The sequence below is a fragment of the Chiloscyllium plagiosum genome, unplaced genomic scaffold (assembly GCF_037043375.1).
Source record: "Chiloscyllium plagiosum isolate Xiang-an unplaced genomic scaffold, Cpla_swu_hap1 HiC_scaffold_16, whole genome shotgun sequence".
Taxonomy (NCBI): domain Eukaryota; kingdom Metazoa; phylum Chordata; class Chondrichthyes; order Orectolobiformes; family Hemiscylliidae; genus Chiloscyllium; species Chiloscyllium plagiosum.
Genome location: NW_028270154.1, coordinates 559,762 through 577,338, shown reverse-complemented (window position 1 = coordinate 577,338; position 17,577 = coordinate 559,762). Strand labels below are relative to the sequence as shown.

At 42.8% G+C, this 17,577-nt stretch overlaps 1 protein-coding gene across 1 annotated transcript in view; it reads left to right on the top strand.

Annotated features, from left to right (window-relative positions):
- Window positions 1-750: 750 nt before the first annotated feature.
- Window positions 751-17,577, top strand: part of stard15 (StAR-related lipid transfer (START) domain containing 15) — a 164,272-nt gene continuing 147,445 nt past the window's right edge. The window contains exon 1 of the mRNA XM_043711001.2: window positions 751-1,327. Within this exon, the coding sequence (XP_043566936.1) occupies window positions 1,166-1,327 (162 nt within the window). The 5' untranslated portion in view covers window positions 751-1,165. The remainder of the gene's footprint in view (window positions 1,328-17,577) is intronic.

Here is a 17,577-nt window from a genome sequence, read left to right as displayed (position 1 = left end):
TGTGGGAGGAAACCAGAGCACCCGAAGGAAACCTACGCAGACACGGGGAGAACGTGCAAACTCCACACAGTCAGTCACCTGAGGCTGAAATCGAATCTGGGACCCTGGAGCTGTGAGGCAGTAGTGCTAACCACTGAGCTACTGTGCTGCCCTTCTGATAGGAATGAGACCAGAACTGCATGCAATATGGATGCTGCCTGAACTGCTGTGCTCTTCCAGCACCACTAATCCAGAATCTGGTTTCCAGCATCTGCAGTCATTGTTTTTACCTCTATTCCAACAGTGGCCTAACCAATGTCCTGTACAGCCGCAACATGACCTCCCAACGCCTTTACTCAATGCTCTGACCAATAAAGGAAAACATACCAAACATCTTCTTAACTATCCTATCTACCTGCGACTCTACTTTCAAGAAATTATGAATCTGCTCTCCAAAATCTTGCTGAGATATTTGGATCATCAATAGTCACAGGTGCGATGCCAGAAGACTGGAGGTTGTCAAACGTGGTGCCATTATTTAAGTAAAGTGGTAAGGACATGCCAAGGAACTATAGACATTGGTGATGGGCAAGTTGTTGGAGGGAATCCTGAGGGACAGTCCTGTTCTCCTCGGGCTGCCGGTTCCAAACGGTGGTACCTCCCTTTCCTGAGGGAAAGGCAAGGACTGATTAGGGGGATAGGGTGGGGGTGAGGGTGAGGCTGGGGTGAAGATGGGAGTGTGGTGTGGGAGTGGGGGTGAGGGTTGGGGTGAGTGTGAGGGTAAAGGTGAGAGTGAGGGTGGGGCTGAGTGATGCTGAGGGCGGGGTGAGGCCGTTCCGTCCTTCTCGCTGTGCTATCATGTTGCCAGGGGGCAGGCGGCTCCGCTGATAGGTTCCTGCCTGATGCCTGCCCCCTGCCCCCTGCCCAGAGCCGTTCCCGGAGCCTGAGCCGCTGCAGTCCCCGGAGGGAGAGCGGCTGGGAGCGGGAACCCGGGTCCCTGGCAGTGCCGTCCCTGAAGCCCGGGCCGCTCACCCGCAGCGGGACAACTCTGAAACTGAAAGGAAACTGATGCAGAGACGGAGCGGAAAACAAAGTCAGCAATTTCAATCACCATCAGCCGGGATCGAGGGCGGGCTCTGAGTGGATCCCTGACTGTGTGGCCGCATATTTGGGATCTGGAGGGATCATGTCGAGTGGTGAGATCGTCCAGGTCCCCGATGATTCCCATTTCAGCTCGTTCCGGGAACAATGCGAGCGTCAGGAAGGCTGGCTGGTCCAGTACAACAAGGGAGGTACCACCGTTTGGAACCGGCAGCCCGAGGAGAACAGGACTGTCCAGAAACTGAAGGTAAGGAGGGCAACACGCTGGCCATTCAGCCCCTCCAGCCGCATTTGCCCCGACACCAGCTTTCCCCAGAGCCCTGAGCGCAGCTGGATGCTGAAAACTATATCGCATTAAAGACTCGAGGTTTTAGTTCGGAGGCAGGGTCAGTATTTGTCCCCTGACCAACATTGGGTCCTTATCGCTGTTTGTGGGACCGTGTTGTATAAAACGGCTTGCTGCGTGTCCTGCATCACAGTAATTCAGCAAGTACTTCACTGCAAGGTGCTATGTCAATGCAGGTGTATTTTGCAATATACAATGAACTACAGGCAGTGCTGCCTGTGCGCAATGTTAAAACTCATTTAGTTTCATTTCAATCGTCAGCCGCTTTAGAAAGGACCGTAATTCCGCTCTCTCTCTCTCTCTCACTTAATAATCGGAAAAATCAAACAATTCTACCATGAGAAATATTGGGAATAGAGTTCATTTCGATGGCCTTTTTGGCACTTTCAATTTGATGGGATTTAGTTCTGTAAGAGAGCTGATTTTGTTGAAAGGTCTGTGGAAATACGAGCATGTTGTTTTCATTAGTCACAAAACGCAACAATGCGGCCTCATGTGGAACCGAGCAGAATGCGTTCAGTGTCTGGTACTCAGACCAGTTGGAGTACTGTGTACCTGTCTGGTCTCCATACTATCTGAGCTGTAACAGCTGTTCATAAGTTGGAAACAATGACTTCTACAGTTCATGCCATTAAAAAGATTGTGATAATCAGTTTGAGTGAACAGGCTTTTGTCTCTCAAAGAGAAAGCTGAGGGGTACCTGATCAAGAGCCTTAAGATTGTGCACAGTAATGATCCCCTTTCCAATGTAAATGTACTGGAATTTACAATTAATGTATTGGAAACAGTTCAGAGGAGATTTATTTGGTTGATACCTGGAATGGGAGAAAGTGGGGACGATAGATGCTGGAAATCAGAGTCAAAGAATGTGGTGCTGGAAAAGCACAGCCGGCCAGGCAGCATCCGAGGAGCAGGAGAATCGATGTTCGAGCATAAGTTCTTCATCGGGAAGAGCCTGTGATGAAGCATTATGATGAAGAACTTATGCTTGAAACATCGATTGTCCTGCTCCTCTGATGCTGACTGACCATCTGTGCTTTTCCAGCGCCATACTCTTCCATACCTGGAATGAACAGGTTGTCTTATGTGGAAAAGGTGGACGGACTGGATTATATTGGAGAGTAAGAAGTGAGTTGACAGACATGGATAAGGTTATCATGGGAACTTAACCAGGCAGACAGGGAAAGCTGGTCTGTGAGCACCATTGGAGGGACAACGTTAATGTTTTGAGTATGATCCTCTCTGATGCTCCCTTAGTTAGAGTTAAAGGAGCCGAACACCCCAACCTACAATTGAGAAAACACAGCTGAAGAGAGGAATAAAAAGCAAGAATTTGAAAGAATTATAGACAACACAAAAGACATAGACAGATCAGTCCTATTAGGGAAAGCAACATTTTACACTGCAAGTTGTTAGGATCTGAATGTGCTTAAATCAAATTCAATAGCAGCAGTGAAGGAGAATTGGATAAATGTTTAAAATGAAAAAAAAAAATTGTAGGACAATGAAGGAAAAAGAGGGATGTGGGATTAATTGTAAAGATCCTTCAAAGAGCTAGTTAGGCCAAAAATGCTCAGTTATTAATAGAGAATGCAATCATTATAAAATATTATCTAGTGTCTTGGAATTAACCAGTACAAGATGATCAGTTAAATCTCATTCTGCTGCTTGTATACTTTTGTGACAGAAACATAAACATTAGTTCAGTGGTTAGCACTACTGCCTCACAGCACCAGGTCCCAGGTTTGATTCCAGCCTCGGGCGACTGTCTGTGTGGAGTTTGCACATTCTCCCCATGTCTGCGTGGGTTTCCTCTGGGTACTCCAGTTTCCTCCCACAGTCCAAAGATGTGCAGATTTCGCTGCTCGTTGGATGCTGCCTGAACTGCTGTGGTCTTCCAGCACCACTGATCCAGGTCAGGTGAATTGGTTGAAACTTTATTGCTGGAACAGCACAGCAGGTCAGGCAGCATCCAGGGAACAGGAGATTCGACGTTTCGGGCACAGGCCCTTCTTCAGGAATGAGGGCCTGTGCCCGAAACGTCGAATCTCCTGTTCCCTGGATGCTGCCTGACCTGCTGTGCTGTTCCAGCAATAAAGTTTCAACTTTGATCTCCAGCATCTGCAGACCTCACTTTCTCCAGGTGAATTGGCCACACTAAATTGTCCATAGTGTTAGTGCATTAGTCAGGGGGAAATTGGTCTGGGTGGGTTACTCTTCAGAGGGTCGGTGTGGACTTGTTAGGCCGAAGGGCCTGTTTCCACGCTGTAGGGAATTAATCTAATCATTAAATTGGAAGCAATGGTGAATACGAAGCACTGAAACTAAACTACTCGCTGTTTTACAAAACCAAAAATGTTTACCTGTTAAAAAAAACCCAAAAGAACAGCGGATTTTGTAAATCAGAAACAAAAATCTAAATTGCTGAAAAAGCTCAGTAGGTCTGGCAGCACCTTTGGAGAGAAATGAGAGTTAATGTTTTGGGTTGAGTGACTCTTCCCCAGAATTAATAGTAGTTAGGAAAATGGCAACCATTAAAACCATATAAACCAATGGCTACCTGTGGCTATTTTCCCATCTGTATTTACCAACTGTTTCATTAATGTTGAATGTCAATGACTTTTGAACTGATCAAAATTAAAATAGGCAAGAAAATGTTAGCCTTCTGTTTTGTGATTGCACTTTCTTCCTCACTTCAAAATATTGAGAGATTTTATTTTTATCATCACAAAGAGTTTCAAATTTCAATTACCAAGAATTACATGGATTAGGATAAGACACTTAGCTTCCATGGCTCTCCCTGCATCAAGTCATAGGATCATATAGAATCCTTATAATGTGGAAACAGGCCATTCAGTCCATCAAGTCCACACTGATGGTCTTCACTCTATCCTTAAAACTCTGCAATTCCCATGGCAGTTGTAGTTAGCCTACACATCCCTGAGCACAATGGATAATGTCCCATGGCCAATCCATCTAACCTGCACATCTTTGGATTGTGGGAGGAAACTGGAGCAGACACAGGGAGAATGTGCAAATCCCACACAGACAGTCACCCAAGGCTAGAATCAAACCCATGTCCCTAGCAATGTGGAGTAGCAGTGCTAACCACTGAGCCACCCTCCTCAGGATCTGACAGCGGAGGAGCTGGCCATTCCACCCTCTATGCGTGTGCTGGATCTCTAAAAGTGCTAGCCAATCAGTGCCAGTCTCTCCTTAATAGAGACAAAACAAAATGCAGATGTTGGAATCCAAAATAGTCTGTCTCCCTTTATTAGCAGTCGTGCAGATATTCCCACTTCAATATTATCAGTTACCCTTTCAATGTTTATATTCTCTTTGTTGTGATGAAACTCATTTCTAATCGTAACAACAAGATGTGTGAGAAGCTTCTTCATGATGCTCACTTTAGTTCTTTAGCAAATGATTGAAATTTCTGTCCTCTTGTTAACAATTCTTCCACTGTTCGAGACAATTTATCATGGTTTCCATTTCAAAATGCTTCATGATTTTGAGCAATGGATTTATAAACTTTGGTACTGGATTTATCTGAAATGAAATATTGTTTCCTGTGTCCTTCAGTGGCTCACATACCCACATGGATGCTTTGCAGTTCAGATGGTTCACATGTCTTGGTGAGCTTTTGGGAACTTTAAGCAGTAAATGGGACAGACTTACTAAGAGACGTTTCTGGATCCACAGAAACTGAAGGGGATTGATAATGGCTGTGTGCATTTCCATTGAAAGTGATATAAATTTTGGGTTCACAATAAAGAGCTATGGGTTTAATAACAGATGATGGGGAATCTGATAGCTGCAGCACTTGTTGCTCAGAAACAGCAAGCAGTGAACTTGAGTACTGAAGTTCAGTGTGAGAAAGGAAATGGGAATACAAATGTAAAACTGAGGAACTTTAATTCAGATTTTATGATGGCTGTGTCGTAGCCTTATCAAGGTCACATTACACCTGTCTCTCCTTATACCTGTGAAGATTAAAAATGTAGGACCTGCATGTACCCAAACCAATTAGCTTTTGATTTATGGGCAAAGAATGTTTCTTTGTCACCAGCTTTTGTAGGGGTGTCAATGTTTCCAATGTGAGTCACGTTCAGGTACCTGTGAGTTATGGACAAATGCTAGTGACCTTTCTTTTCAGTTCCAGCTCAGTCACTGGCTTAAATCCAGAGACTGAGAGTTAAGATCAGCAGCGTACACACTGCCCATTTATAACTTAGATTTGTACCTTTTAACCTTTGTAACTGTGTGCTGAGAAAAAAAAGCTTTGTGTTTTTGGAGCCCCCATATGAACATGATAATATAAATTCTGTTAGTGATAACGTTGGAAGTTGACAGATTCAAGTCTCCAATTTTCTTCTAGCTAGTGTGTTCGACAGAATGCTTCGTGATAGTGTCATATCCCAGAACGTTCAATTGACCTGAAAAATTAATTCTTAATAGATGCATTGAGACCCGCTGAGTTTCTCCAGCAATTTTTGATTGAATTTTTGATTTTTAAGTCAAAAGGAAGCACAATTCTCCTCCATGTTTTAACTACATTTCCAACTAGCAAATCAGAAAATCAGCAAATGCTGCTGAACATTGGAGGTTAATGGGGGATGAACAATATTCATTGAATGAGAGTTTTGGTTTGAAAAGTAGCAATCAGGGGCAAGTGTAATTCCATGACATTAAACGCTGCTGTTATTTTGATTGAGTCGGTTTATTTGTTTTGGAAAAAGGTACAAAGAATATGATTCAAGCCAGAAATATGTTGAACTACATAACCAACATGACATAGGAGATTATTTCAATTATACCATCATGTTCAGTTCAGCACAATTATCAATGTTATCATTAAAGCATCCTGGAGTGATAGACAGCTGAGGGTAAAGGCTGGTTAGACAGTCTCCAGGCATATGCTTTTCAGGGCAGGTTTATTTCAACACACACATCACAAAGCACCAAAAACTCTGATTACTTGCCTGGCATACACATGCAATCACTTCCCTACCCACCTATCCCTTTAATTAATTGATAACTATTATTTCTTCTCCCAGACCATTTGGAATCAGGTGTCAATATTGTAAGAAATTCTAAAGAAAGGGTTCAGCAGTAATTCCCATTGAGTTCCACATTGATAAGAAGTCATTGTGGGATAACGTACAATCAACAAAATGTTTGAATGAAAAAAGATTAAGGATCAATCCCCACTAGACCCTAGTAGATCAAAAGAGATGCCTAGGTAAAAACAAGGACTGCAGATACTGGAAACCAGAATCTAGATTAGAGTGGTGCTGGAAAAGCATAGGACGTCAGGCAGCATCCGAGAAGCAGGAAAATCGACGTTTTGGGCAAAAGCCCTTCATCAGGAATAGAGACAGGATGCCTGCAGAGTGGAGAGATAAATGAGAGTGGGGTGGGGGTAGGGAAAAGTAGCATAGAGTACAATAGGTGAAAGGGGGTGGGGATGGAGGTGATAGGCCAGAGAGGAGGGTGGAGTAGATAGGTGGGAAGGAAGATAGGCAGGTAGGGCAGGTCATGGGGACAGTGCTGAGCTGCAAGGCTGGAGCTGGGGTGAGGTGGGGGAAGGGGAAATGAGGAAACTGGTGAAATCCACATTGATGCCATGGGGTTGAAGTGTTCCGAGGCAGAAGATGAGGCATTATTCCTCCAGGTGTCGGGTGGTGAGGGAGCGGCGGTGGAGGAGGCTCAGGACCTGCATGTCCTCGACAGAGTGGGAGGGGGAGTTGAAATGTTGGGCCACAGGGCGGTGTGGTTGATTGGTGCAAGTGTCCCGGAGATGTTCCCTAATGCGTTCTGCTAGGAAGCATCCAGTCTCCCCATTGTATAGGAGACCACATCGGGAGCAACGGATACAATAAATGATATTTAGAACAGAACACACCAGAATGCCTCCTTCTTTAGAGACCGCAATTTCCCTTCCCACATGGTGAAAGATGCCCTCCAACGCATCTCATCCACATCCCGTCCCTCCGCCCTCCGACCCCACCCCTCCAACCGTAACAAGGACAGAACCCCCCCCGGTGCTCACCTTCCACCCTACCAACCTTCGCATAAACCACATCACCCGACGACATTTCCGCCACCTCCAAACGGACTCCACCACCAGAGATAATTTCCCTCCCCACCCCTTTCCGCCTTCCGCAAAGACCGTTCCCTCCGTGACTACCTGGTCAGGTCCACGCCCCCCAACAACGCACCCTTTCTTCCTGGCACCCTTCCTTGCCACTCCAGAAATTGCAAAACCTGCGACTACACCTCCTCCCTCACCTCCATCCAAGGCCCCAAAGGAGCCTTCCACATCCATCAAAGTTTTACTTGCACATCCACCAATATCATTTATTGTATCCGTTGCTCCCGATGCGGTCTCCTCTACATTGGGGAGACTGGACGCCTCCTAGCAGAGCGCTTTAGGGAACATCTCTGGGACATCCGCACCAATCAACCCCACCGCCCCGTGGCCAACATTTCAACTCCCCCTCCCACTCTGCCGAGGACATGCAGGTCCTGGGCCTCCTTCACCACCCAACACCTGGATGAAGAACGCCTCATCTTCCGCCTTGGAACGCTTCAACCCCAGGGCATCAATGTGGACTTCACTAGTTTCCTCATTTCCCCTTCCCCCAGCTCACCCCAGCTCCAGCCTTCCAGCTCAGCACCGCCCTCATGACATGTTACCTGCCTATCTTCCTTTCCACCTATCCACCCCACCCTCCTCTCAGATATCACTTTCATCCCCACCTCCATTCACCCATTGTACTCTTTGCTACTTTCTCCCGATCCCCAACCCCCTCTCATTTATCTCTTCACTCTGCAGGTACCCTGTCTGTATTCCTGATGAAGGGCTTTTGCCTGAAACGTCGATTTTCCTGCTCCTCGGATGCTGCCTGACCTGCTGTGCTTTTCCAGCACCACTCTAATCAAGACAAAAGAGATGCCTTTCTTTTCCTTTTAGATTTAAAATGTATGTACCTTATATATGGAGCATTGAAACTTTCCAGGAGGTACGTTTTGATTATTTGGATAAAAATGCAGTATAAGATTACGGGGGAAAGTAAGAGATCGGCAGTAGGTAATGATGCTCATATAATGGGCAGGTACAGGTATGGAATGTGGAACTCAATGGGAATAACTGCTGAACCCCTTTTTAGAATTTCTTGCAATATTTTAACCCTAACTCTATCTACCACCTTACCAAAAGTGAGAGTTTATGTTGCTGAGGTACTTTTAGCAGTTTTTTTTAGATTTTTCTAAGCTAATAAACAACATTTACCTCCTTCTTCAAAAATAATTATGATGGCAGAAAGGACATTTCATGAGCTCTCATCTACTGAGGTAGTATGGGCTGAGAAACTGGAAAGGAGAGGTCACCTTGTTGGGATTTACTCTAGGCCTCGAAAAAGCTCTGGAGATGAAGAAGAAAGGATGACAAAGATGATTCTGGATAGGAACGAAAATAACAGGGCAGTTGTTATGGAGGACTTTAATTTTCCAAATATTGACTGGAAATGCTATAGTTTGAGTGTCTTAAACAAGTCAATTTTCGTCCATTGTGTGCAGGAGGATTTCCTGACACAGTATGTAGACAGGCCAACAAGAGATGAGGCCAGATCGGATTTGGTACTGGGCTATGAACTGGGCCAGGTGTTAGATTTTGAGGTAGGTGAGCACTTTGGTGATGGTGACCACAGTTTGGTTAAGTTTACTTTAGAAAGGGATAGGTATATACAGCAGGGCAAGAGTTACAGCATGGGAGAAGGCAAGTATGATATAGTTAGGCAAGACTTAGGATGCATAGAATGGGGAAGGAAACTACAGGGAATGGACACAATTGAAATGTGGAGCTTATTAAAGGAACAGTGACTGTGTGTCCTTGATAAGTGTGTGCCTGTCAGGCAGGGAGGAAGTGGTCGAGTGAGGGAACTGTGGTTTACTAAAGATATTGAATCTGTTGTTAAGAGGAAGAAGGAGGCGTATGTAAAAATGAGGCATGAAGGCTCAGTTAGGGCACATGAGTTAGTTAGTCAGGAAGAACCTAAAGAGAGAGCTAAGAAGAGCCAGGAGGGGACAAGAGAAATCTTTGGCAGGTAGGATCAAGGAAAACCCTAAAGTCTTCTATAGGTGTTTCAGGAATAAAAGAATGACAGGGGTAAGATTAGGGCAGTCAAGGACAGTAGTGGGAAGTTGAGAATGGAGTCCAAAGAGATGAGAGAGGTGTGAAATGAATATTTTTCATCAGTATTCACACAGGAAAAAGACAGTGTTGTCAAAGAGAATACTGAGGCACAGGCTATTGAACTAGATATGTTTGAGATTCATCAGGGAGATGTGTTCGTAATTCTGGAAAGTGTGAAAGTAGATAGGTCCCCTGGGCCACATGAGATTTAACCTAGGATTTGTTGGGGAAGAGATTGCAGAGCCTTTGGCTTTGAGCTTTATGTTATCATTGTCTACAGGGATAGTGCCAGAGACTGGAGGATAGCAAATGTTGTTCCCTCGTTCAAGATAGGGAGTAGAGACAACCCTGGTAATTATAGGCCAGTGAGCCTTATTTCAGTTGTGGGTAAACTATTGGACAGGATTATCAGAGATATTCCTTTCTAGATGATTACAAATCCTAAATAGATTAGAGGTAGTCAACATGGTTTTGTGAAGGGTAGGTTGTGCCACACAAACCTCATTGGGTTCTTTGAGAAGGAGACCAAAATGGTGGTTGAGGGTAAAGCAGTTGATATGTTGTACATGGATTTCAGTAAAGTGTTTGATAAGATTCCCCACAGTAGGCTATTGCACAAAATACGTTTAGCAGTTTGGATCAGAAATTGACAAGCTGATAAAAAGACAGAGGGTGGTGGTTGATGGGAAATGTTCATCCAGGAGTTTATTTATTAGTGGTGTACCATAAGCATCTGCTTTGAGTCCACTATTGTTTCTCATTTTTATAAATGACCTGGATGAGGATTTAGAAGGATGGGTTAGTAAATTTGCGGATGATATTAAGGTCGCTGGAGTTGTGGATAATGCCAAAGGATGTTGCAGGTTACAGAGGGACATAGATAAGCTGCAGAGCTGGGCTCAGAGGTGGCAAATAGAGTTTAATGGGGAAAAGTGTGAGGTGATTCACTTTGGAAGGAGCAACATGAATACAGAGTACTGGGTTAATGGTAAGACACTTGGTAGTGTAGATGAGCAGAGAGATCTTGGTGTCCATGTACATAGATCCCTGAAAGTTGCCACCCAGGTTAATAGGGTTGATAAGAAGGCGTACGGTGTGTTAGTCTTTGGAAAAGGGATTGAGTTTCAGAGCCACAAGGTTATGCTGCAGCTGTACAAATTTCTGGTGTGGCTGCACTTGGAGTATTGCATACAGATCTGGTCACGACATTACAGGAAGAATGTAGAAGCATTGAAAAGGGTTTAGAGATGATTTACTAGAATGTTGCCTGGTATGAAGGAAAGGTCTTATGAGGAAAGGCTAAGGGACTTGAGGCTGTTTTCGTTAAAGAGAAAAAGGTTAAGAGGTGACTTAATAGAGACATACAAGATGATCAGAGAATTAGATCAGTGGACAGTGAGATCCTTTTTCCTTGGATGGTGAAGGCTAGCACAAGGGGACACAACTTTAAATTGAGGGGTGAAAGATGTCAGAGGTAGTTCCTTTACTCACAGAGTAGTAGGGGCATAGAATGCACTGTCTGCAACAGTAGTAGACTCGCTAACTTTAAGGTCATTGGATAAACATATGGATGACAATGGAATACTGTAGTTAGATGGGCTTCAGATCGGTTTCACAGTTCAGCACAACATCGAGGATTGAAGGGCGTGTACTGTGCTGTAGTGTTCTATGTTCTATATTAACCCTTCATGTTCCTGGCATTTCCCCACAATAGAGATTTTAAAGCACAATGCTTCATTTCTAACTAACGTGAATACTTTACTTGCCTGAATAATCTTTTGCCTTTGGATTTTTTTGGGAGCTCAATTATTTCACTGTCCAATTAGATTTCTGCAATTTCTCCATTTCAGTGTTGGGAATTGCTGCATCTTTTTGTGAAGACATACTCAATCCATTTCCAGAAACCTGACCAACAATTTTAAATTCTGCTTTAAATCTAGTGAAAAAAGTGTTTTGAAATTCACTTCTCCCAACAACATATAAAAAAATCTTGTGCGTAAAAAAACTGTAAGACTATAAGATGAAGGAACGGAATTAGACCATTAAGCCAATCAAATTTGCTCTGACTTCAATCATAGCTGATATGTTTCTTAACCCCTCTTTTCCTGCCTTTTCCCTGTAATCCTTGATCTGCTTATTAATCAAGAACCTATCTTTGTCTATCTTAGAGACACTCAACAACTTGGCCTGCATAATCCTCTGCAGCAGTGAGGTCACAGATTAACCACCCTCTGGCTAAAGAAATTCCTCTTTATCTCCATTCTAAAGGGTCACCCTTTCGCTCTGAGACTGTGTCCTCAAGTCCTTGTCTCTCCCCATGTTTACCCACCGAGTCAGAACATCCCCGAACACTATGGGGTAACTTGGCATGACCAATCCAACTAACCGGCACATCTTTGGACCGTGGGAGGAAAGTCATGCAAACACAAGGAGAATGGGTAAACTCCATGCAGACTGAGTTGCCAATGCTGGAGTCAAACCAGGGTCCCTGGTGCGGTGAGGCAGCACTGTAACCACTGAGTTACCATACTGCCCTATTTGCGGAATTTAAATGATTCCTCTAGAATATTGTAGGTGGGATGATCATGGGATTGCAGGTCAGCTGATCACAAAATGGTCACAATTTTGAATTGTGGTAAGATTTGAATTTGGATCAAAATTGATTTACCTTTGCAGTCACACTCAACAAAGTAGAGTTTTATTCACATGAGTATGTGCGTCCATGTGGTATATCAGACAGTTTCAAATATAAATTTATTACCAGGTGAATTATTGCATCCTTGAATTATTTTCAAGTGAGATGAATCAATTTGTATAAATTCAGTACACATCCAGTAAGAGACAAAAGCAAGTTGGATCTTAACAAAATAATTTTCAGCATGTCTTTTAATATTAACCCATTGTTTAACTCTCATTGTGACTACAAACCAAACAAAATCAGAAATTGCTGGGAAAAACTCAGCATAGAACATAAATCAGCACAGCATGATATTGTGCCAAGCATTTATCTTAGTCTAAGATCAACCTAACCTAAAATCCCCTCACTTTACTGCCATCCATGTGCTTGTCTAGCAGTGGCTTAAATGTGCCTAATGTCTCTGACTCTACTAGAACCACTAGCAGTGCATTCCATTCACCCACCACTCTCTGCATAAAGAATCTACCTCTGGCATCTCCCCTAAACCTTCCTCCAATCATCTTAAAGTTATGACCGCTTGGGACAGCCATTTCTGGGGTAAAGTCTCTGGCTATCTACTCTATCTATGCCTCTCATTACCTTGTACATCTCCATCAAATCACCTTTCTTCTTCTCTCCAGTGTGAAAAGCTCAAGCTCACTCAACCTCTCCAATCCAGACAGCACCCTGGTAAATCTCCTCTCCACCCTTTCTCAAGCATCTACATCTTTCCTATAACGAGGTAACCAGAACAGGACACAATATTCTAAGTGTGGTCGAACCAGCGTTTTATAGAGCTGCAGCAAAACCTCATGTCTCTTAAGCTCAATCCCCCTGTTAATGAAAACACAAAACACCATATGCCTTCTTAACAACTCTGTCAACTTGGGTGACAACTTTGGGTGATCTATGTCCATGAAGCCCAAGATCCTGCTGTTCCTCCACACCAACAAGAATCCTGTCCTTATCCCTGTATTAAACATTCAAATTCAACCTTTCAAAATTAATTACCTTGCATCTGTAGAGAGAATGCAGAGTTAATGTTTTGGGGCCAGTGACCTTTCTTCAGAACAAAATTGCTGACTGAATTTTCATTTAAATCCATCTGTGGAAGAAGAAACTTGGGTTCCCCTTAGAACTAACCACTTCAACCAGATTCACTGGAATCAGCCAATCCTGAGTCACTTGAATCACCTACACCAATCTTGATGCACTAGAATTACTTACTACAATTTATTGGAAGTATCCACTCCCATTCTGAATTAAATGAAATTAATTCTCTTCAATCCTGATTCAATAAAATTGCCCATTCTCAATCCTGATTTACTGGAATTACAAACTCCCAATCCCAAATCACTGCAATTATCCACTCCCAAACCCGATTCATTGGAATTGCCCTCTCCCAATTCTGATTCACTGTCCATCTTCTGAATCCAATGTTTCAAAGGTGCAGTAAATCAAATAAATCAATGAACACGTTAGAAATCCGAGCTGATTGCTAAAGCCATGAACTTAAATGAAAGATGGCTTTAATGCGAAGCAAACCAGGAGTTGTAATGTTTCAAAGAATGAGAGGTTTCATCTGTTTAAAAACTCTTTTAAATGGCTCTTGGATGCACCATTTGTAATTGGCTTATCAAAGTTATGAAAAAAGCTATAGGAATTAATCTGGCACAAATTGATTTGCTGCAATTTCAAATTCACCAAAGATCCATAGACAGTGCCTTTCAAACCCATGACCACATCCGCTTAGAAAGACAAGGGCATTAGGTACTTAGGAACACCACTACCTGCAGGTTCCCCTCCAAGCCGCTCACCACCCTGACTTGGAAATATACTGCTGTTCCTTCACAATCGTTGGGTCAAAACCCTGGAATCCCCTCCCCACTGGCATTGTGGGTCAATCCACAACAAGTGGACTGCAGCGATTTAAGAAGGTAGCTCACCACCACCTTCTCATTGAGTGGTTGTCTGACATTGAATGTCAAAGAGCTGTGGTTAGATTGTCTCTTATTGGAGATGTTCATTGCCTGGCTTTTGTGAAATTTGTATGTTACTTGCCACTTGTCAGCCCAAGCTTGGATATTGTCCAGGTCCTATTGCTTTTGAATCTGGACTGCTTCAGTATCTGCTAATTCATTATGCTGAACATAACGCACTCATTTGTAAACATCCCTATATCTGACCTTATGATGGAGAGAAGGTACTTACTTGATGCAGCAGCTGAAGATGGTTGGGCCTCAGATACTACCCTCAGGCACTCCTGCAGAGATGTTTTGGAGCTGAGATGACTGACCTCCAACAACAACAACAACAACATCAATAACCTTCCTATGTGTCAGGTATGCCTCCAACCAGCAGAGTTTAGCCCGTGATATGCATTAATTCAGTTTTGCTTGGGCTCCTTGATGCCATGCTTAATTGATGCCATTAGTGACCCAGATGAGTTTTCTGACAATCAACAATAGTTTCATGGTCATCAGTAGTTTGTAATTTCAGATATATTTTATAGAATTCAAACCCAAGTTCCAAGAACATTCACTGAGTTTCTGGATTAATAGTCTAGCAATAATACAACTAGATCATTGTTTCCCCAAACCACGTTGTCTCAGTATAAGCTATTCAATCATAATTTCTGCTATAACATGGTTTTGATTTGTTCCTTTGCTGATAATTATGAATTATGTGATATACATTGTGTTCCCTCTTGCAAATTGGGCACTATTAAATTCAGCATGATGAACAGAAACCCTCCTTCTGAGCTGATCCATTATATGAAGCTATTATTTGGTTCTGAAAGATTGATTTTTGTCTGGTTCTAAATTAATTACATCAACAGAATATTTTTGTTCTGCTAAGAAATGCTTAAATAATGAAAGCTTCAAAGGGCAGCGACAATTTAGATAAAGTCAACATCAGCAACTCTTGCAGATGTGATGTTTTGTTGGGTTTCTCTTGTTTGAATATTTCAGTGTATCACTGGTGTCAATAAAACTCTGAGCTGAATCTCTTGGGTTCTATTGATTGCAATTGATCTGAACTTAAATCTGACTCCTCAATATTTGCACCTTATTTTTTTCCTCAAAACAGATCCTAAATCAGTCAATAGAGTTTGTGATTTGCCAGAAAATGCCTCTGCAGTTTTGATGCTAACCTAATCAGTTTTTATGATTGATAAGTGATGATGAGGATAGAATTCAGTATCAGATGTTGCAGCCTTTACATCTGAGTCAGCATTGTGATATGCTCACATGTACACTGCATATCTGTTTCAACAAAATTCACAAGGACTCTGTTACTGATTATCATCTTGAATGATGAAGGATCTAATCACTGAGATATTCGATGTTTAAAACTGCTCTTGGTTATCTGAAAGGAATATTTTGACAGAAGGTGAGATTGTGAAATTATGTTGGTCCCAGGTTACCTGAATAAATAAGGATGTGAAAGACATTGACTGTTGTTAAATAATCCAGCAATTAATGGTAGCAGCAAGATGCACTGCAAACTGTGAATCGCAGCAAGGTACTGGCAGTTTGCCTGGTTAGAAACAGCAGTTTGCCCCAAAACGGCCTCATGAAGTTTTTGCATTTGAATTTTTGCATTTAAATTTTAATTGCCCTTTAAATTCCACAGAATAAAATTAATCCTAGTAACAATCATCAATGATATCCTTAGATCGATGTGATCATATTTAAGGGCAGCTCATCCAAACACTGGGGTACTGAAAACAACAAATGCTGGGGATTACAGCAGGTCAGGCAGCATCCATGGGGAAAGAGAAAGCTAAAGTTCTGAATTTGGGTGACTTCTTCAGAGCCATTTAGATCTGAAGCATTCACTCGTTCTCTCTCCATAGATGCTGGCTGAGCAGCTGTGGTTTGAAAATGTGTTGCTGGAAAAGCGCAGCAGGTCAGGCAGCATCAAAGGAGCAGGAGAATCGACGTTTCGGGCATGAGCCCTTTTTCAGGAATGGTTCCTGAAGATTCCTGAAGAAGGGCTCATGCCCGAAACGTCGATTCTCCTGCTCCTTGGATGCTGCCTGACCTGCTGCGCTTTTCCAGCAACACATTTTTTAAACTCTGATCTCCAGCATCTGCAGTCCTCACTTTCTCCGAGCAGCTGTGATCCCTAGCATTTGTTTTCAGTACAGATTCCAGCATCTGCAGTAATTTGTTCCTACTAAACATTGAAGTAGATGACTTAGGAGCAGGATCAGACCATTCAGTCATTGGAACCTACCCCATCATTCAATAAGACCAAAGCTGCTTTGGTTATAGCTTCAACTCACATTCTCATCTGTCCCCATAATCTTTGACTCCTTTGTCATCATAGGACTTCTTTCCTTCTGTACTCCCCCCATTTTCAATGAAGGCCAACATTGCATTTGCCTTCCCAACTACTTACTACACCTGCTTGCTTTTGATGCCCGTTGTACAAGGACACTTGGGTTTCTTTGTACATCAACCTTTCCCCATTTATCATCATGAAAATAATACTTTCCATTCTTTCCTATTCACAATAACTTCACATTTATCCAGCAGACACTGTATCTATCTTGTATCTGCCACTCAGTCCACTTAATTAAAGTACCTTGAAGGCTGTTTCTGTCCTCCTCACTGTTCACAATCCTATCGAACTTTGAGTTGTCAGCAAATGTCATTTTGGAAGGCACTCTGCCATCCTTACCCCTTTTGGCCTAAACGTGACTCCAGATCCACAGCAATGTGACTTTTGGCTACCCTCTGGGAAATTTGGAATGCACAATAAATGCTGGCCTAGACAGCAACCCACTCAACCTGTGAATGAAAAATAAAACCTTAGAAATATTTCATTTAGTTCTTTTATCCAATCATTGATACATATTGTGACAATCTTGTGCCCAAGCACTGATCCATGTCACTAATCATGGCTATTCATTCGTAAAACAATCCATTTATTTGTGTTCCCTGTTTTCTAGCCCACTAGCCAATGCTGAATCTGTGATGAAACATTACTCCTGATCCCATGTGTTTTGATTCTAAATAACCTCTTAAACGTGATTTATCAAAAGCTTTCTGAAAATTCAAAGGTTCCACATCCACTGGCTCTCTCTTATCTATCTACTAGTTAGCCACAAAGTTTTTCAATCAGCTGATCAACACCATTTCCTCTTCACAGATCCATATTGACTGTGTGTAATTTTTCTGATATGTGATTGATCAAATCGGCAAACATTACCAAGGTAGAAACAAACAGAGTTACTGTTGGCACAGATCTGAGATCAGGAGTTCATCT